Here is a 22317-nt window from a genome sequence, read left to right on the forward strand (position 1 = left end):
ATACTTCACCCCTGTAAATGAGAAACAATCGTTTACCAAACGATCATCGCGAATATTCGGAAACGATGACCAGTGACTTTATGTATGTGTTATTAAAAGACTTGGAAGGTTAGAGCACGGCACGATTTATTAAAAGACAATCGGTAAAAGAGTAGCGCAATTCTATACAAGACAGATATGTATATAATACCCGTGGAAAAAAAATTAAAAGAAAAAAGAATTTTAGCCACATGCAGGGTGCGAGAGTTGATCCCGGGTCACACGCTTTAGAACGCTGAGCTTTACCACTGAGCCATCGGTTTACTAAGTAAATAAAAAGTCGAAAAAGGTAATTCTTATACCTAAGCGACCTGTTATGTGTTCACCCTCTTTAAATAAAGTTGATTATTATTATTAATCCCTATAATGAATATTTTCCATCGATACTATGCTGTTCAAAGGAACGATTCAAATATATCTAACGCATTCACGAGTAGGTCATAGACCTCTTTGATTTGTATTTGTGCCGTTGTATTGCATCTATACTGATGACGTATTCGCACTTAATAAGTTCGGCGCTGATGTTTACGTTTAGTTTTAGCTTTAACTTTTTGTGTGGCGAACGTACCTACTTTAACTTTTCGTTCGTTCGCTCGTTCGTTCGTTCGTTCGTTCGTTTTCTTTCGTTCGTTCGTTTTCTTGCAATTGTTCGGTCTTTAGGTCGGTCGTACCTTGGTTTCTTCGTTCCCTGCCTGCCTGCCTGCCTGCCTGCCTGCCTCTCCTCCTTGCTACCTATCTTTGAATCTTCCTTCATTTTTGCCTTTTTCGCTTACTTGCTTTTTTTATTATTATTCCTTTATACTCCTCGGCCCGTCAAACCTCTCTCTCTCACCCTCGGTGACTTCTTTTTATTTACTTAAAGACTTCTAATGATTAACTTTGTTTGGTAATTTTTCTCTGAAAAGAAAAACAAATAAACAAACAAAACAAGAACAAAATCAACGAACAAACTTAAAGTAACAATGCAAAACAATTTAATTTGTTGTAAAAATGCAAATTTGACTGTGTTGCATTTGATAAAGTGTTTCTAGACTGTGCTATCGCAATTATAAGCATTTCAGTATTGTGAGGTGTACAGTCGAGATCAAGTTGTTAATATGAATAACCAAAGGGAATAAATTTTATTGTCATCCTTCGCTTATAATTCAATATGAAACATGCTTACCCGTGTTTAACATATCTATCAAACGGAACATGGCCCTATCAATGTTTACATTATAGTTTAGAGCCACATTTACCCATTTCTTTTTTACAAAGATTTAATTTTGTTATTTTATTAATTTAATTATGGAGTTGTGTTGTGAAAGGAAAATTACAGTTCCGTTTAAACCTTTCGAAATTCCTTTTCAAATACAGAATAGTAATTATAAATCAGTTGAAACAAAAACCTTTCTCATGAGCACATTTTTCTCTCTACTATTATCTTTTTCCTTATCAGTTTTTTTTTTGGCATTTTATATTCTGAACACTCCTTCAAAACATGACTCGTTCTTATTACCAAGAAAGGAAGAAAATTAGCTAAAACCACTTATAAGCACGTTGAAGTCAATGTAGTTCCTTATCCTCAGGTTGTTGAGATTCCTCCGGGAAAGAGTGTTATATTTTTGGCTTTTACTGACCAATGTCTCCACATTAATTCAACTTACAACCCGAATTGAATTTCAAATGATAAATCTTATAAAATTTTAGTAAACTTGAACTAAATGTTGTTGAACATTAACCCTTTTCAAACATAAAAGACTTTTAAGTAGACGTAGTAGAGCCGTCTTCATTTATTCTCCTCGTCGTTTGTCTGCGGTGTAACTCTCGCGACTCGTACAGAAGACTGAGACTTCGCGTAGGGGAATAAACGTTTAAGAAAAGGCTTAAGTTTTTCTCCATAAATCCCGTACAGTAATGGGTCTAACACCGTGTTCGAGAGAATTAAAAGTTGGGACGCTCTCCACGCGTACCCTCCATCTATGAGGTGGAAGTACATCAACGTTCGAACAATTGTGAATGGTGACCAGCATACTGCAAACGCCACAGTTAGGGCCACTAGTGGCTTGACGGCCTTAAGATGCCGTTTGGAGTGCGCTGTCGTAATAACGTTTTGCGTTGGAAAAACGTTCGATCGTAAAGTTAGGAAAATGGTACTCTGGGCATATATCATATAAATTAGAGGAACAAGGAAAAAGCAAACGGCATGAATACCGTAATAAATCTGTCTTCCCAAATCTCCGAAGGTGTTGTTCGCGCACACCACCGCACCGCTGTTATCTGTTTGGGCTTGGTAGGCATAAAGCAAAGGCGAAGCAGCAACAATGCTAAGTACCCACGACGAGATCAACTTTCGATAGATACCTTCCCGAGTGTTCAGTCTTACACTGAGAGGTTCCACCACACCTCTGAGACGCTCAAAGCTTATGAGAACAAGAGTCGTCATGGAAACTGTGTAGCAGGCCTCGATGGCATAACTTTGCAGCTTACAGGAGATCTGACCACCAACCCAGGTCCAAACATAACTTATCAAGTCAAATGTAGACAGCAAGGCGAATGTTAAGTCAGCGATAGCTAAGTTGGCGATGAACCATTTGAGAGAGCACGGCCGTCTTTTTATGGTTCTATAACAAACAGAAAGAACAAACGCGTTTCCCGATGTTGACAAAATGAAGACCAGGGAGTAGTAAGTAACGCCGAATACAACTAGTGGTATTGCAAGAACTTCTTCGTTTGTTGTCATGGTGTGCTTTCAATTATAAATTTCGCTGAGATCATTTATTGTTTCCATAACGATCAAGCTGTTCTTTATGTTGTTGTTAGCAGTTTCTTGTCTTTGCACAAAACGTCTGATGCAGCATAAGTCCTTTCTGTATTTGGCAGCTTCTTTAAACTGGCCTTGCCCTGTGAAAGAAAACTGTCATTAACAATTATTCAAACCGACACTGCAGCTATATATCAAGTGTTACACTATGTAGTAGAATAAAAATACGGCTCATATGATTAAAAGATAACACGTTTTGGTAGTTAGTTATATATTACGAATGTCTCATAAGACAGAAACGTTTCCAGCGATATTACCATACGATTAAAACAATTGCTAACGCGACAGTTACCGCCGTTTATAGTGAATTTTATAATGGTTCATAACGCATAAATGTTAACAGTAAATGTTACTGCGACATAGAAATATTGCTAGTGGTTATGAACAGCTGGCATATGTCGTATTTCCTCGCAAGCGCCCCTCCTCCAAACAAGCGACGCCATTAATGGAATTAATCACAAATTTGAAATATATTTTAAAATAGCAGCCACAATGAATAAGAGGCAGTGGAGGAGGCAAAATTACTCCAGTTTTTTTTTTTTTTTACCAGAAATTAAGTCGTGTAAATGATTAAGCTGGTTCATCAACCGTGGAGTTTGGCAAGCAAAAAAAATTGAACTAAGGATGCCCCGAGCGCCAAGTCAAGGATCGACCGGCGATGAGTCAACAAACGTATAATATGTAAGGAGAATTATGTAAGTGGAATTTTCACTCTTGTTAGAACCTGTCCAAAAACAGATCGGATACATTTGAATTTTGGTATATAAACATACACCTGCTTGCATTCTTTTTTTTTTTGCAAAACTGAATGATTAGTAGCTGCCGTTGATCATGGCAAATTAAACCGAGTTGAGTTAAAAAAAAATGTAAAAGAGTTTTCTAAACCATATACGATTTTTGACGAGGGTAAATATCGACTTATGCGTGAATTTGTAATATTACTGTCACCTGTAATATTTTTTTTGTTTCCAGGGTTGTGATCCAGGTAAATTCTGCGGTCATATAACCAGACAGTAGACCGGACCTTTGAGTAATCGATGTGTACAGAAGCAGAAAATATTCGTTATGTTAATCACTTTGTGCAGTACTGGTTGATATATTAAGCATGATGGTATATCGTGGGGGATGAACTGAAAAGAAGCGTCGTGGTCGGCATAAGTAAAAAATATTTTTAAAATAATTAATCTTTTTTTTAATTTTCGTCTCTCTTTTGCGCAGTTTGACGCATCTTCAGTAAATGTGTGCGTATAAATTATTGTTTGGGATAAAGATATTATTTTGCAAACAAACGCCTCAGTAGCACTTTGTTCCAACTATCGTATTTTTGTTTCCGTTCAGATCAGTGTAAATTTTATTATTTTGCATTTTACTACGTCCTTGAAAATACATTTCAAAGACAGTTTTTCACTTCACGACTCAAAGTAGCGATTCAAAGCTTGAAGACAGGAAACAACTTAAATTGTTTCCCTCCTTCTGAACGCATTGATTGTTCGAGATTTGCACCCTCGTGTCTTGCTTCACACGAAAATTGAGATTATTACAGAGTTCAGCTTTTACCAACGGCGTCGGCCAGTCCAATTTTCTTTTAAAAGCCCAGTTAAAAGGTAAGAGAATTGCTAAGGTTATTGTTTCATTTTTTTGGAAAGTGTTCAAGCTTTGCACAACAAGTGTCCTGGTTCACACGCAAATTGAAATTTCTACAGAGTTCAAGCGTCGATCGGTCAAATTTTCTTCTAGCCCAGTTGAAAGGTGAAATAATTGCTAAGGACTTATTGTTCTATTATTTTGGTAGAAGTAATGATCGAGGTTTTCAACCGAGTTTCTTGGTTCACACGCAAAGTAAGATTTGTTTTTACGATGGACGCTTTTACCTACCAGGTCGGTCTGTCCAATATTTCTTCTAAAAGACGATGTTATTTTTTTTTTTATTTTCCTCTAAAATATAAATTGCAAGGTAAAATATCGGCCTCCGCACGCTTTAGAACACTCTATTCAATCTTTGCAGAAGTGATAAAAAATACTCTTTAATCTCCATTGGTCTCCGCTATAAGCAATATTGATACATGAAGTGAGAATGGTATCGTAGGAGGCTGAATTGAAAACAAATGGCGTAGCCATTATAAAAGATTAATTTTAAATTCCACTTTCGCGCTACGTGTTACGGAAGAAGGATAATATTTCCCAATTTATCAGCGGGGTTTACGTTCATGGCCGTACATATTTTGCCTGCAAACTTCGTTAAAGTTACTTGGTGTGAGTAAAAGCTATTTTAGTATAATTGCAATAATATCAAGAGAATAACAATTACTGCCTGATTGTTATTATAACAAGGATATCAAAGTCACGTGTAGGAACTGTTATGCAATAATATTAATGATTGTTATGTAATCATGAAAGGAACGCGGATAGGCTAGTGAATAAAGGAGGTATGGGAGTATAATGTATTAAGCCCCAACCTACATTCAGTTAAAACACGTGACATTTGTCTTTTACTTTAGATTTTTCAATGGACGATACATTTGTTTCCATAAATCCTACAATGTATTTTATGACGCCCTTTCGTGACTCGAAACAGGCCGTCAACTTCTGCGTAGGAACGGAAGTCCCTGATTGGATGTTTTTAATCGAAACTAATAGTGTTCAGTTTTATTTTTAGCTGGTTGGGTTTTAATGTTTTGCTTTTCATAGCAAAACCCTAAAAGTAAGAGGTTGATAGAAGAAAACCAGGGCTGATTGGGAACATTTGCCTGTTAGAATCCCGTGTTCATTTCACAACAACTCGATACAAAATGTTTCATAGGTTTTTGTTTTTTGGTTCTGAGAACAGGTGACACTGCTCATTAACATCTCATAACTTTTTTCACTGAGCTTCACATTTGATCTCTATCAAGTTTATTAATTCACAGAATGTTTCAACTTTATGCACTGGTCAACGAATTAATGACAAAAGTTTACGAACTATCGACCAACGACCAATCAACTAACCAACCAACCAACCAACCAACCAACCAGCCAACCATGTGAGTGAATTCGCCTTCAGCTATGATACTCCTGTTTTGCATTCTGCAAAAACATATCGTCAAGAAATACATATTCAGTTTCCAATACGAAATTCAATTCAGATCAAGTCCAACTTCTTTTGACAACCATTAACCTTTACAAGTACAATAATCAAGAACAATATTTAATTATAGAGTTCCATGATCAGTGTCTCCAAATCAAAAGCGTCGCCGGCTTCAACATGCCAAGAGAACTGGAATTTAAGATTTCATTGGCCAATGTTTTGTTTTGGAAGAGGTGTCGTTCTCCGTTGAAAAAAGGCTTGGAATGCCGTTCGTTTGGGATCAATCCGGTATTAAAACATGCAACTGGACTCGACGAGTAAGCGTTCGTTTGAGCAAGAACATTTGGAATAATGTAAGTAAGTATTAGTTTGAGGAGTTAGTATCATTCCGGAATGCTAAGATCTCGATTTCGGCTTAAGGCGGAAAAATTTCAGAATACATCATAAACGAATATGCCCTAAGCTTCAAAACAAAAACAAAACAAAATATCAAATTTCAAAAATTGTATTGAATTCTGATGACAGCGTAGAACGCGCGTACGTGTGTCCATCTTGCGGCAACTTGCCGCATTGTTGCCGCATTGCGTTTAGTCAAACGGCACTGTTTGCGTCGACGAGCACGTTAATATGCTATGAACAAACGGTGAATGCTGCGTGCACCTGCGTGGACTTGTAATGACTTAGTCCTGGCCAAACGGAATCGCTAGATACTTATTACTCCATTTTGCCGGGGCTTAATCTCGGATTTGTCTTGAAAAAAGCATATTTTGGACCAAGAAAAGACTTGATCCACTAAATTTCTGGTCGTGATGTGGAATTTAAGTTGCGTATTAAATTTCCTAAAATCGTCCCATCCTATGTTTCTTCTTCAAAAAACGTATTTTATTAAAAGTGTTTATTTGAGAACTTTTCGCAATACCTCTGTTTTTCTTACACGATTTACTTTTAAGCATTTTTTGTAAATGTTTCTCTTGGAATTATCCTTCGGGAAAAATTAAGATCAGTATTTTTTTTTTAAAAAAAAAGTAGTATGATTTTTCAAAGAACCGTCATACAGAAGTTCTTGGGTTTTTTTAGTTCTCCTGCGATTAATCTCTCTTGATTTTACCTAAAAATAGAAACAATCTAAGCAGAAGAACGATAAGAGCTATAATTCCGCATCACAACTGTATGCGTTTTAGAATATTGTGGGTTCAACGTAAGTAGACAGAAAACAATAAGGTGCCTTCATTATTTCGGTAAACATTCTAGATTGCATCAAGGTGTCTTGATTCACACACGTTAAATTTTTATAAAGTTCAACTCCTACCTTGCACTCTCCCTGAATCCAATATTTCTTTTTAAATAATCACGGTGACTGCAAACACTACAATCTTAGTAAAATGCAACGTCCTTTTCCTGTGTCATAAACCACAAGAGTAGTCGTTGGGAAGGAAGTTTCATTTAATAAACCGAAGGGTTTGGCATTTAGCAGAAGACAGTCAGGAACCACGTAGTTCTTATGTTTACATAACAATTAACATATTTAATTTATTACTGCTCTGATAGAGTTTGGACAAAAAGCCATTGAATGACAGCCTAAAAAGTGTAAAAAATTACAATCAGCTTCAGGCAATTTATGCTGATTGGATACACAGTTTGATACCAATCAGTTAACTTTTCAGCGTTATTAAACCATCTGCCATTCTGTCTTTTAAAAGTTAATAAAATTAAATAAACCTAAAGTAATTTATGTTAATTGGATACACATGTGTCCACCAATGAATCAAGTTTCCCGAGTTAAAAAAGCGCCCACCGTTTATTTACACTTCGTGCAAATACTCTTAACTGTTTTTTTAGTAAGGTTTCAAATCTAAGAGTGATTTTTCCGTCTGTTCATTGCTTGACTGGGGTTTCTTAGAACACGAATAGCTGGGATGTAATAACCAGGAACCGTGCAGTCTGAAGTTACAAGTTAGGAGGATTGCGTCTACTTAGAAGTTTCGAATTAAGAACCCATGTCCAATACTGTCGCACTTAGGAACGGACCGTCATGCATTTACGATTGACGGTCCGAAATTTAATTTCGTACAGACCGTCTTCCTTTCATACGGATCAAAACTGGCAATTGCGCGGTCCGAATACGAAGCGTGCATCACGTTAAACAACGGCGCAGTGTCAGAGTTAACGCTTTGTACGATTCGTACTGTCCGTAATTCGCGCTTACAGTTCGAGTACAGGACGTGCATCTTATTATCGCAAAAGGGACAGGGTGGGCGTTTACGGACTGTACTTTTCATATATATTTGCATACAAAATAATTTTATTTGTTCTAAAGTCTCATTGAAAATATAACTAAACATTGCAACTCGTGTAAGAGAAAGTTGGTAAAGAAATAAACCATCTGATCAGTTTTAAAATTTTAAAAGAAAGATGTCGGAAATCATATCAGTCTTTATTTTTCACATGGCTCGTTTTCCTTTGTTCTTCCAGGCTGATTATATTGAATAAACCCCGCTAATTAACAACTGTCTGAAAAGCTGGGGGCGGCTTTGATTGTAACAGGGGAGAGCGGGGCTGATATTCTAATATTCCCCTAGGGGAATTATTACGGTAATATCCCCCTCGTAGCACAGCCACAAGCCTCGCATTACAAACAAAACCACAACTTTACTATACGTTACATATTTTTTACCTTGACTGTCGTTACATTTTAAATACTACTGAGCAATTGCTTAATTGAAAACATGCGAAATGCGTTCCGGAACTCTTGCCTCGACGTTTGCTTTTTCAGAATTTCGAAGCAGTTCAATCCGTTCTGTTGCTAATTCATTCCAAACATTCAAACACCAAAAGGTTACCTTTTTAGTGTTCTTCGGGATCTTTTCTTTGTTCATGGCCAGCAACTTTTAATTTGTCGTCTTCGACGATGATATCTCTAGCCTCATCGACGTTTTCTTTCCATTTGTTTCCGCCTGGTTAAAGCTAAACAACCTTTCTGAGCGTTTTCTTAGTCCTCTCCCAGATTCTTAGAGGATAATAATTTCTCCAAGTTATTGCCTGGATTTGTCGAAAAATTAGAACTTTCCTTCGCAGACTCACTCACTTCGAATTCTGGCAACTTTGCAGTAAAGTGGTGAAAAAGTTGTTTACATGCAAAGTTGCCGGAACTATTAGGCAATTACTTATTACAAAATCTCAATGCGTACTTTCGGAATCTTTAATCTATTCCAAAGCTTGTTTTGCACGCATATTGATTGTTTTGGTCCGCGTATCAAAAACGAAAAAATAACCTGTTTATTATAAAATTTAACAATGTGGAAACCCCAGTGCGTCTTTTCGGAACCTTTTTCCTGTTGTTAAGTGTGTGTCGGGAAAACATTTCTTTTTTTTTTCAGCGTACCTACATCAAAACAAAAAAGAAAAGCATGTTTCGTATTGTTTTTAGCCACTGTTGATACCTCGCCCATGTGAAAAAATAATTAATAAGCCGGTTATTTTTAGGCACCTTGGGGATGTGATTTATTCACCTCGGGCTGCGCCATCGGTGAATAAATCAAGCCCATAACCCCTCGTTGCCTAAAAATAACCCTCTACTTACTTTCCATCTGCACGAGTAGCAATAAGAATCAGAGTATAATGGCTGCGCGCTCGACGATCGACAAAATCGCGATTATAAACACTAATCGTTGATTAGCCACAACTTAATTTTCGCGCCTAACAAAAAAAAAAAAAAAGATAACCTTTCGTCTTTTCATTCCTGTAGTAGCCATTATATTTTAAATCAACTCTCAGTGATAGAAGTCCTAGCGCAAAAAAGACAAAACTTTAGGTAGAACACGTCCTAACGATACAGAGGTCATTAATCGATGCCATATCTTGGTGACCGTCTTGGTAAAAGGGTCAAGGCGACCTAACTTTACTTAAACTTTTGTTTGAATACGTAAACGCTTCGCAAGCCGTAATTATAAAGGCAGCAAGGATAGATTTGATTACAGACATCGTTTGCTTCAGTTTTGAAAATTGTTTGCATCTCTCTCTAATTAACTGCAACTATCAGTTCGTTTATTGCTTTATTTATAGCAAATGACACAAATGACAGAGAAATCCTCTAAGTTTACTTTTACAATCTTAATTAAAAACAGAACCTCGACATGTGATTTAGGTGATTCTAGTAAGTAAGCTTATTGTTTTCACGTACTGAGTTTTTATCAACCTCATGCAGTGGAACCATATTGCCCGCAGCGAAGTTTTATCGCTTCCGTCTAACTGATCCTTGAACAACACACAACAGTATATTTCACATTATTTTAAACTAAAGATTTTATCCGAACTGTTTCTTTTAAAAAAGTTTATAGCAATTTGAATTACAAAAACGCTGTAAAAAAATTGCTGCTAGCACCTGGTTCCTGTAAACATTGTTGAAATGCTGTCGAATTCGGCAGAATAGCACTTTTAATCTGTTCTTAACCGGCTTTAACGTTATGTAAATTGAAGAGCTATTTTTTTTTTAAATTATTATTATTATTTTAGTTTTGAACTTGTATTGGACCATCTAGTATAGTCGTCTTTCGTTGACCTGCTAATGTGTTATAATTTTCCGTGGTCGTTAGCTTAGAGCAAGCAACACAATGCATTATTAAATTGCAATTATGCTAAATTGACATTTCGTTTGCGGCCGAGATTTGCTGTTAATTGTCATGGCGCTCTAGTCATAAACAAGAGATATTTTAATAAGAACATGCGAATGCATTTGGTGTTAATGATAGACCATAGAAAAAAAAAACGTTCTCTGACAAACCTATTTCCTTTTTTAACATGTATCTTTTGGCTTTATATCATTGCTCCAAACCGTTTGTAAGTCTTGAATTATAAATCGTGTCAGTAGTCTCGCATGGAGGTCGTTATTCAAAGTTTTCCGTGATAATTATAACTATAATATAATTCGTTTACGGAAAGTTTTTATCTGGTCATTTTCTCGCGTCTCCACTAAGTCTCCACTCTCTTCTATTGTATGGCACCTACTTAATGTTACCAGTTCGAAATTCAATTGGTAACAATTGGTTGTTTGTGAGGAGATAATTAGATGTTACAAATGTCTTGCTTTCACCTCGTTAAGCAAGATCAAAAATAACGTTTCTTTTCCTATATAGGTTCATTTTACCACACAGATACCTCAACAACATTATGTCTTCAAGTGACGATTTTTCGCTACCTTTGGTAATATCATTCGTCGTGTTTTATTTCTCTGTATTCATTTTGTCCACGCTCGGTAATACTTGGGTAATAGTGACGTGCTGCAAGACCTTGAAGCGAAAAAACGTTTCATTGATGTGGTTCGTGCTCAACTTAGCGACTGCAGATCTCCTATTTACTTTGCTTACGATTTTCAACGGCATAGCATTCTTGTGGCGCTGGGTTGGAGGCGAAATCGTTTGTAAGTTACATGGTTTCCTCGTGGAGACGACTTACACGGCTTCGATCACTACTCTTGTGGTAATCAGCCACGAGAGGCTAACAGCCATCGCAGATCCCTTGAACGCAAGAGCAAGGAACTTCTCAAGCAAAGGTTATCGGAAAGTGCTGATAATCTGGGGAGTTTGTTTCTCTGTTTGCTCACCCTTACTAGCCTTGTATCAGCTGAAACTTGACGAGCAAGGTGAAATAGAGTGCAATAATACAACATGGGGAGATATTGGTCGACAGGTCTTCTATAGCCTACATGCTTTCTTTTTCTTTGCCTTCCCATTGTTTTATATGATATTTTCGCAAAGTAAGATATTTCTTGCCCTTCGTACAAGAAGAGTCGTTCCGACTCAACTTTTGCGGCGTGTGGAGACATCTAACGTACGACATAAGAAGGTTGCTAAAACACTTCTTTCTCTAACAATTGCTTTTATTTTCTGCTGGTCTCCGTTTATGGTAAACAGAACTCTGATGTATTTTTATTTAGCTCAACCCGGTGTGATTTGGAGAAGTGGCCAGCTGTTGATCTGTCTGAACGCCGTATTAGATCCAATAATGTACGGCGTTTTCGGTGGAAACCTCAAAACAGTCTTGCGAGGATGTTGTTGCAAGTCTTCTCAAAGAAGGCTTCAGGGCGGGTCTGCTAGTGTTTTGTCCCATAACAAGACACGCTTTGCAACGCATATTAATTCTGTGGAAGCGGAGCACTCAGTTATGGTCAGAGAAATGAATTCGTGCTTATAGACTGAATCTATGCAGAACACCTTCAGTGAACGGTATTAAGCATATTGTCGGCGAATGAGGTCGGCACAGCTTGATGTTTGAGAACATCTCAGACGACAGAGTGGGAGGAGAGAGTGGAAAGTTTGGGGGGAGGGGCAGGGTAGATGCAAAACAGTCGATCTAAGTTTTCAACAAACGAAAGTGGATGGTAGGAGAAATAAAGTGAACGCCAACTATAAATGGATGAGGGATGCATATTAACAGCGAAACCATTCGTAAGGGAGAAGTATGCGACCTACAGAAAGTGTTCAGTGAAGAACAAAACGAGTTGTTCGAAAATATTTACAATTATTATATGTCTACAATAGTACGCGCCTGATTGCTGAGTGGGACATGACCGGCATGACACCGGCTCGACGGTGAGTGTGAGAAAAGACAGCGAGGGGGCAAAAACAACAAAAGCCGACAAATACTATCTTTCAACTGAAAGAAAAAAGCACACCGAACCAGAGAGCGACGAGAGAGCCACAGAGGGCATAGCCCCTCGGTTATAAGTAGTATATAAAAGCTTCCAGGGACAGGGCTGAAGTTTGATGTGGCATCAAAATAGAGAAAATGGGTCAAATGATAAAAAACAATATGTCATTTTTGAAAGCTTTCTGTTGCGCTGCATGCGCTCTATGTTTGTTAACTGCGGGTCTTTATCTAACATACCATGACTCCTGTAGCAGTCCCATACATGTATTTGACAGAAGTGATATATAGTTGATTTATTACTTGTATAGATTTAACGTTAATATATGATATAGCTCAGAATTATTGCTGATAAAATAGTAACTAAACCACGTGAGTTATTTGATGGTTATGACATTAAAGAGCAAGTCGTACTCATTAAAACATTTGATTTGCAAAGCTATCGATTGATTTGCCTTGTTATTTTATAAATTGACTTAGATTAAATAAGCTCAAATTTGAGGAAATAAACTCACACTATCAGTTTTGTTGTTGTTGTTTTTTGAAAAAGCTTATTATCGAAATTAGTCACTATGCAATTTCATTGTAACTCCCGTGAGAGAATTTAATTTTTTTTTAATATAATTGTAGCACGTCATCACGTGCCTACACTGAATAAAAATAGTATACCTTAGTCTACCGGAGGCTAAATGTATGAATATATGTGTCATGGGCGCATGTATTAATATAAAATTTATAAAACCACATTTACGTCTTGTAATTTACTGTAATGAGAACTAAAAATGAGATTTTAAACGTATGATTCACCCGTATTATATCAAATTTTACCATCTTAACAAGAACCTGAATATATGCACCTTGATTAGTGAATAATTATTGGCAATCATTAAGAAAATGAGACCCATGTTCTTTGTTTGTTTGTTTTTGTTTTTTTTTTCTTTTGTTTGTCGGAAAATACAATTTCAAGTAAATGTTATTCAGGGAAATAAAACCATAGTTTTATCCACCGCCTCAGCGGCCTCTCCTTTGAAAAACGTTTTCTGCCATGTAGTTGATCACGTTCCCTGCAGGCCGGTATCGACCCACCACAAACGTTAGATCGCCGTCCGCGGTTTTAGCTCGACCCATTCCTAACTCTTTACTGTCTTTCCAGACGACCTGAGTAAAATGTCCAGTCCCTCCCTGCCATCCACCTCGACGGAAGTTGTAATCTTTATACTCGTCATACCTATGATGATAGAGTGAAACACGTCAGGTCACTGCTGTTACAGAGTTTGTCGTAATTTTGAATTATAAAATATTACAATTCAATTTGCATTTCCATGACGATTAAAGAAGCCAAAGCTATGAAAAATCACGGCGGATAGATGTAGATGTTATGAGAAGTGATAGTGATAATAAGTATGTACTCAAACAGTGGATTGGCTACTCAAACTCCGAATATCCTTTGCTATTCACCTCCGAGCAACGCGCGCGAGAAAACTGTAATCTTTGACAGGAATAAACTAGTCAAAAATCATTCTTTCGGGCTATATTATCGTACTGTTTTAGTATATAGCCTTTCGGGCTATATTATCGTACTGTTTTAGTATATAGTATATACTAAAACAACCATTCACCTCAGTGTCTCCGGGTGGCTAGCGGTGAATATTTACCCCGCCGCTTCACCCTCTGTAAATATCCACCATTAGCCACCGCCACTTCGGTGAACAGTTGTTAAATATTATGAGAAGAAAGAGACTAATAGCAGTCTAGTGACAAGCTATGGTGACCCAGTTTTAGTTAGGCTCGTGCCTTATCACTCTTGTTTTTTATTTGTTTGTTTGTTTTTTTCGCTCAAGAGGATAGTATGCTTACCACATGGTAGTGGCTTGCTCTCCAGCAGAATCAAATTTTCCAGTGAACATTGCTATATTTTCTCCTGCTTCCTTTCTTTCGCTCTTGCTTGAATGTTGCAATGTACGGGCTCGTGCAAGTTTCTCGGCCCAGGCTTGTGCTTCCCTAGCAAGGTCGTCTGCCCACTTTAAAGGTGGAACGCCGTGCATAGAACGAAATTTGTTGTGTGTGTCCAGAGACTGCTTTGGAAATGGTCCTTTAGGAGATGATGTGGCTGAGCTGGAAGGTGTAAATCTGTCCGCTAAAAAAAATGAAAACAAATGAAATTCGTTGTTATTCATGATCTTTGATTTGTAACCAAAGGAGACCGCATTCTTAAAATGGTTAAACGTTTCCCATCTATTTCTTACGTACATGGTGTCAAGTTTTCACTACTTTATGCTAAGTGATATTGCTTTTTTTTCTAGATAAGCGATAGTTACTTACTTACTTGCCTGCTTATTTTTAGATGAGTAAACGTTAAGTTTACCACGAATACTGAGCCTTTTCGAACACGTTTTTAGGGTGAAATTGCCGGTAAACGTGTTGAAAGCTACCACAAGTATGCTGAAAATATTGATATTGTTATGCCTATTTTTGTTCTTATTAGTTTTACTTTTACCCAGGTCTCGACTTAGTAATCTTTCGAATAGGTTGGTCAGCGCGCTTATAAGATTTTGAATTAATTTTAAGAGCGTTTTTTTTTTCTACCTGGTTTGGTGTCCCTGGGTTTTTGGCTGCTCCATGAAGTTGAGGAAGTTGTTGGCTGAGCTAAATTCATTATATATAACATACTATTAGTATTTTTGTGTATAACAAGGAGTAAATAATCCAGTTAACTGAGGTTGTTTCTTATTTTACGGTTACTCCAAAATCTTAAAAATAACAGTTACAATGCCACATTTATAACATTGTTACGTAATAGCTAACGCTGTTTCAAAGAATCAATTCCTTTTATTCTCATCAATCCATTCACATCCCCTCCTTCCATTTCGCAACTTAGTTACAGAACTTTCTGAATTTCTTACGTGGTGTAACTGATTACAACTGATGCACAGTCACCAATCCCTTTAACCAAGAAAAGCGAAAAAACCCATTAAATAAAAACCATTAATACATTACCATTTCTTTCCCATTTGTCCTTCCTATCCTTGAAAGGGTCTGTAACAAAACGAGAACAGTCACTACCTGAACGATAAACAAACAATGATGAGGTCTGTTTAGCAGCAGACTTAATTAATTGTGAACGTAAAGGGCTAAAAGGGCCTAATAATGCTGATAATAACCTACTCGTGAATCATGTATGGCTGTCACAACTGAAAATGTATGTAAAGATTTAAAGTGGGAGAGGGTATATCGGCAAGGAAATTAATCAATGTAGTCATATCTTTTCCCCTTTTCAAACAAAGAACCATGTTATATTACCATCTCGTTCCCATCTGTCTCTTCTATCCTTGAAAGGGTCTGTAAAGGAAGAAAACAGTCGTCTAACACATTGTGCCACTGTTCCCTAACCTTGATCTGTCCTCTCCGCACAAAAACATCATCACCGCGAGAGAATCAATGTTCTCTTTTGTTCTTTTTGACATTCCACTTCCGTTTTTTATTAATAATTCAGCAGAATATTTTTTGTAAAAGGACTACAGTAGATGACAAATAAATCATTATTACTTTCCTATTTTTACCAGGAGGACAAAAAAGTAAAATCATATACTAATATAAAATGATATATTAATCTATATATATAATAGTATGGTAGATGAGAATAGTACAGAAAAAGAACATATAATTTCAAATAAGACTAAAGGGTCTCACTGAAGCAATACTTACCTTCGTCAAATCTTTTTCTCATATCTCTTGTAAAGCCCTCAAATGAATCTAGAGAATATTAAAAAGTCGTATTTATACGAATAAACCCTTATGCAACAGTGAATTCGAAAATTAAGACCACTGTGTTTCGATATCGAGTAAACATGGAAACGGGCCAGCCACGAAAGAAGTAGCACGAAAGTTATTGACATTGCTAAACTACGTACTAAACCGAGAAAACTATCCACAACTCGGGACGTGGAGTATCCAGGGGATTAGGGAATTAACAGTCAAGGACAATAACTATAGTAGCACTACCTTGGTGATTCGCCACAAAACCTTTGTTCAATTTTATTTTTAACTTTTTTTTTTTCAAAGAGTATGCGACTGATCTTAAAACCAACCTCCTCTTCCCCCGTCGGTGATGACTGTTTTCGTCACTGTGGTTCTGACACCGTCACGGTCATAAGTTACCTAAAGCCACAATAACAAAAAGTTGCGTTAAAATGCAATAACAAATGGCGAAACACCTTATACGTGTGAAGTATCGTTTTGTTAATTTCATACTGGCCAGTTAACTTAAAATTTAGATGTCACTCGATCGCTTGCTCGCTTGTTTACTCGCTTATACTTCGTTCCTCGCTTGCTAGCTTTCTCGCATGCTCACTCACTCGATCGAACAGATTACCCTCCCTTATAATTGATCAGTTATAACTTTTACAATTAATTCCTTAATTCTTCCTTATCCCTTTAAATTAATACTCCCTTAGTGTACTCACTATTGTTTTTTCATGCCTGCCAATTAACTTAAAATTTACGTCTCATTTATTTTAATTAGCGTTTAGACGTCACTCGCTTGCTCACTTCCGTCTTCCCTCACTCACTCGCTTCCCTGCTTGTTTACTCACTCGATCACAAGACCAACCGAACAGCTAGTCGTCCCTTATAATAAATCCATTAATCTCCCTTATCCCTTTAAATTAATACTCCCTTACTGTTTCAGTTTTCTGCTGGCGATTAGGAGACCTTCTACCGTCATCAAACTGATCTCGCTTTGGTTCCAGTCGGCTATTGAACGCTCTAGTATCTCTTTCTCTAGAACTGTAACTTACTGAGCCACCAAGCTAAGATAAACATAGATCGATGAATTAATAAATTTATTAACCAATTACTTTGTTGTAATCTTAATTAAGACGGGAAAACTAAGCTCGCTGTTCTTTTTATACAAGTTCAACGCTGTACAAAGAACTCGAAAAACTGGTAACGTTCAATAAACGCCTAGACTGCAAAACAGTCGTTTTTTCTCTTTCTCTAAAGTCGTTGGAAAAAGCGCCTATCGAAGGCGTGAAGCGCTGAACGTTGAGGCGCGAAGCGGCAATCGTTTCGCTCGTTCGAAGACCGAGCGCGTTCGCAAAAGATCCGACTGTGTTGCAGTCTACTCGCTTTCGTTCGAAGACCGAGCGCGTTCGCAAAATATACGACTGTGTTGCAGTCTAATCATGAGCGCCCCTTTGCCATTAAGCGCCTTATTCTATTACAAATATAGCACCGTCAGAGTACATTGATAACAATCGTAGTTCATCTTCCTTCTCAGAATTACTCAACGACTGCGGAGACAAATATCATTCTCGTATTCCAAAAAAGGACTAAGTGCCCCGACTGTTATTTTCATGAGAGCCGCGATTCCTTTAAACGAAAGGTCTCTTTTTCGTATAACGCATTAAAAAATTTATAACAAAAAGGAAATATGCGCCACGTCGGTAATAAGGGCCTTGTCTCCAGTAGGCGCCTTTCCTTGAGCTACCCCTGACGCCAAATCGAATAATTGCGGTCTACTATTTGTCAAACACTTATAAAGAACAATCATCAAATGATTTCAATGTACCTTTGGCCTCACATTATCCTGAAAGTGATTGAGGACATTTCCTGGTGGTCGATATCGAGCAACAACAAAGATCTTTCCGTCAGAATTTTTGGCCTTGCCTATCCCCAGTTCCCTTGACTCTTGCCACACGATCTGTGTAAAGTGACCAGTGCCGCTTCTGAACCCTGGACTTCGAAAGTCATAGCTGTTTTACAAAACAAGAGAAAAAAAGAAAGAATTAGTTCAGTTTTAATGTCATGATGAATCGGGCATCGTGATAAAAGGGGAGAAAAGAGGCTAACGGCCATGGTAAAGAAAGTTGAATCACTTTCGTCTCAATCCTTATATTGTGATCTGATGGGAGCTGGTCTCAATTCATTGGCCCGTAAGTTCCTAATAACTTTTGTAAATTGTTTTTTCATTTCAAACTTCACTTGTTTTTCAATGCCTTTTATGAATTTGTAGTACTAAAGCGTAGAGGACAATCTGAAAAACTTAAGACGCACTAGAACATAGAATAAAAAATCCTTAAAAATATGCACAACACAAACATGTCTCACATGGTCGACTTTTTAGTTTAATCAACAAAGATGCATATGCGCGAGGTATGTCGAGAATTTTAGAAAAGTCCATTTCCCTCACTTTTCCCTCCTTTCTTATACTTTAATTTCATATGAAACCCGCTTCTCTGTATTTCGCTTTCGCAATTTCTCGAACCAATTTTCGTTTCTCCTGGACGCTCGAGAAATCGAAATTCCCGTGTATTTTGAAAGGGCCTTGAAATACATAAAGTATTTTTTTTCCAATCCCTGTCTATACTCCAACTTGTGTTATCCCTACCCTTTTAAACCACTCCAGCTTGAAAAAGGTACCAGCCCTTTGCGGCCGGAGTCTCCCCATAAAGTAGGGCAAGGAGTTCCCGGTGTTGTGGGCTGGCCATGTTTCACGGGTTGGTGCTTCACATAGGGTTACCCTCATTGCGCCTTTCCCTCCTTGGAAAGAATTGCCCACGAAAACTTGCTGTGACTATGACTATATATATCGTGCTAGCTTGTAAACCAGTAGGTGAAAAGAATATATACTAGTTTTTATCTCCTTACTTGTCAACTTCTGCATACCAACGATCTACGACTTCTCCGCCCGTAACATCACTCTTCCCCGATATGGCGTACACATTCTCTCCATCGTCATTATCTTCATGTCTAAGTTTCCCTTCTTTAGCCAGTTGTTTGGCCCACCTCTCCGCGTCCTTTTCCAGAGATCTTGACCACGCCAGCTGAGGGGCCTGGTGCAGAGACCGGTATCTGTTGTGAGCCTCAAGCGCCTCTTTGCCAAATTTGTCTGGCATCTTTAACCTGCATCAGGTAAATACAATTTCAATATATGCAATAATTCCTTGTTATATAGTATTTTGGTGCAGTTATTGCAGATAAGGGCATTATGTAGATCAGTATACGCTTTGTCACCTTTACTGGCAGAACTATGCAACATTTAGTCGTATGTTGTCTTTCAATTTCATAATTTTTTTTTACATTAGTCAAGATATAGTAAAAGAATCATCACTCAGACTCAATGTAACTCAGCCCTCTTGAGCCCTTGCTATATCGCTTGGATATTGCACATGGAATAAACTCCACTCGAACAACATCGTCTTCAACCCCCGCCCATGTATACACCCCTGGGTATGTTTCATTGCCCAAATATTCAAATTAACTTCACCGTTAATTAGTTTGCAAAAGTTTTTCATTTACTAACGTCATCCGTTGCACGTTTTGCGTGCCACAGTTGGTCTCATCCGTTAAAATTGCTCAAAATGAGGAGTTTAATTAAAGCAACCTAAACAACAATTGGCTTTTAATAGTTTTACGATCTCTATAATCACTTTCCGTCATGTTGTTGTTTTGTGAGTATGTCAATTCTTTAAGCCGCGTTTGCACGAGCAATTTTTATGTGACAAATATATTTGATCTTTTTGATGACAACAATTATTTTTCGGCAGTTCAAGGTTAATCGCGCCATTAATGACCTTGGACAGTAGAGATACGCACAGAGATACGCCCGCATATTGCCCCGTGGGAGATTGGGACACTAACAAATAAAAATTGTCACATATTAGGGACCGTTCATTTTTTATGGGGTAGGGGGGGGGGGGGGGGGGGGGTGTTTTTTTTTTTTTCCCCCCCCCCCAAAAAAAAAAAAAAAAAAATAATAAGTAAATTTTTTTTTTTTTTTTTTTTTTTTTTTTGGGGGTCCCCCCTGTCCCTAAACGTTGCTCGTGTAAACTACCACTAGCTCATATTTTTCGAGTTAAATTCGTAGGTCGGCAACGTGACTACAACCGAAATGTAGGAAGACATAAATTGAAGGTATGATAGCAATGCACTTAATTTGTTTGGTTGCTCCTTTACTTTGTAATCTATAGGGATTCTTACTGGATCCGAAGCTATTCAAAAACAATTTAAGTGTATGTATTCCTTTTTAAACAATGATTACTTGAAACTCATATTGGCCCGCAAGTTTTCCAATATTTTGATCTTACGAACAATAGCTGAAACTTACACAAACGAGAGCTGATCGTTTTTTGTTTTTCAAGGATTTGGTTGTCTCGAGTTCCAACGGGCTGAATTAAATGCTCAATTGAACCTTAACTAGTATACGTTTTTTTTTTTTTTTTTTGCTATAGCTAACTATCCGATGAGTTTAAGAAAGGGGGGGGGAGGGAAAAAAAAAAAACCTGCCCCCCAAAAATGACAACGCTTTTTAGTTTTGAAAAATTTTTTGACAGAAACCTCTGCGATCGTCAAATACGATATCTACGTTGTAACTGATGATGACCGAGACGGTTCTTCAATATATTCACGATTTGCCCATAGAGCCATGCATCTTGACTTTGATTGATGTAGATTCTGCCTTGTTCTATCATGCAAATAGAGACGTGAGAGATGTCACCTGCTAAAAGAATGCAGACGTAATGAGTTGAAACAAAACGTTTCGGTCTTTTGTTAATCTAACAAGGATGTGGTGACCTTTTGTGCCCAAAGTATCCCAAATATCGTAAAGCTATAGGCTATTTGCATTTGTGGTAACTGAAGTTGAATTTCATTTTCGTATTTAAGCACACTCGAGTACGATAGAAGGCATTGCTTTGCTATAAAGCTGGGCGTCCTCTTAACTTGAAGTGACCATTTAAGCACCGATACGTTACGTATAGGCTTAGAAAATTTTCAGAAGTGTTAGATAATACTTTGTAAACATTACATATGTTTTCATTCGGAACGACGGATTGTAGACGTCAATTATGAGTGCGGACGTTTCGATAGATCGAGCTTCGCAATTCAGGGCTTTGGTCGTTTTAATTTCATTTAGATTCGTAAATTAGCACAAAGAAAATGAAAACGTTTAAGTCGTCTTTGTTTTTCTCCCCTTGTGATTAAGGTTATTTAGCTCAAAAACACTTAATCGGTCGCCGTTGAACTTATATTGGAGCAGCGGTGAAACAGTGCATTTACCTTCTTTTCAGGAGTTGTTCAGCCCTTCTATCTCTAAGCTTGTTGTCGCTACTGTGTCAAAGCGTGCGGGTCTTGCAGGTGCAAGTTTCTAAACAGCCACAGAACAAAGTCGTGCTGACAAGTGCTGGCGTCACCCACCTCATTCCGATTATTTTACGTGAATGCAAATCATAACGGGGAGTGTTATTAAACAATAGCGCTAATTACGTGTAAAAATAGATCGAGCAACATATACTTACTGGATAACAAAACGTTTGTGAACTTCTTACGACAATCGTTGAAAGAATAAGTTATGGAAATTCGGCTCAGTTAAGCCTGGGTCTACGTGCCTCTTATGTCGATAAGACGTCGGTGAAGCTGCCACTTGCACATTGCTTAGTTGTCAAGGATATTCATTCTGTTTGTTTTCCTTGTCCAATATTAGCATAAAGACTCGAAGGATATAAGGGCCAATCACGCAAAGAAATGGTAATTACCAATAAGTGCTTTCATTCTTTTGTTTTGATTTTATTAGAAAGTGCTTGAGCGGAAGCCAGATAACAACCAGATCAGTCCGGCCTTTTTGGGGCCAAGAGAATGTTATTTGCCGGAGTTTTGACAGTAAAAAAGATATGTTTGATAAAAGCAACTCAGTTCGTGTAAATAATTAAAGTCAATAGCGTTTAATTTGGCCTCAAGCCCTCAATGATCACTTCGAGTTATCTAAGGTCAA

General features: G+C 37.6%; 2 protein-coding genes across 4 annotated transcripts; both read right to left on the reverse strand.

The window, feature by feature from the left end:
• Positions 1-1117: 1117 nt before the first annotated feature.
• LOC144641826 (C-X-C chemokine receptor type 2-like) lies at positions 1118-7305 on the reverse strand. The gene is made up of 2 exons (XM_078500850.1): positions 7216-7305; positions 1118-2922 (listed from the first exon to the last, which is right to left on the reverse strand). Exon 2 carries the CDS (start codon positions 2759-2761, stop codon positions 1808-1810), a length of 954 nt encoding a protein of 317 aa, XP_078356976.1. The 5' UTR covers positions 2762-2922; positions 7216-7305; the 3' UTR covers positions 1118-1807.
• A 5494-nt stretch (positions 7306-12799) lies between these two features.
• Positions 12800-21989, reverse strand: LOC144643406 (uncharacterized). Of its 3 annotated transcripts, XM_078502644.1 has the most exons (12): positions 21845-21962; positions 21606-21693; positions 19197-19451; positions 18118-18301; positions 17228-17356; positions 16637-16706; positions 16254-16301; positions 15849-15887; positions 15546-15584; positions 15135-15194; positions 14406-14685; positions 12800-13776 (listed from the first exon to the last, which is right to left on the reverse strand). In XM_078502644.1, the coding sequence occupies exons 3-12, from the start codon at positions 19442-19444 to the stop codon at positions 13560-13562; spliced, it is 1314 nt and encodes a 437-aa protein (XP_078358770.1). In that variant the 5' UTR covers positions 19445-19451; positions 21606-21693; positions 21845-21962; the 3' UTR covers positions 12800-13559. The 3 variants fall into 3 exon arrangements, with proteins under 3 accessions (XP_078358770.1, XP_078358771.1, XP_078358769.1); XM_078502645.1 differs by lacking the exon at positions 21606-21693 and having other exon boundaries at positions 21845-21989; XM_078502643.1 differs by lacking the exon at positions 21845-21962 and having other exon boundaries at positions 21606-21791.
• Positions 21990-22317: the final 328 nt, after the last annotated feature.

The sequence above is a fragment of the Oculina patagonica genome, chromosome 2 (assembly GCF_052425735.1).
Source record: "Oculina patagonica isolate OP01 chromosome 2, crgOcupat, whole genome shotgun sequence".
Taxonomy (NCBI): Eukaryota; Metazoa; Cnidaria; class Anthozoa; order Scleractinia; family Oculinidae; genus Oculina; species Oculina patagonica.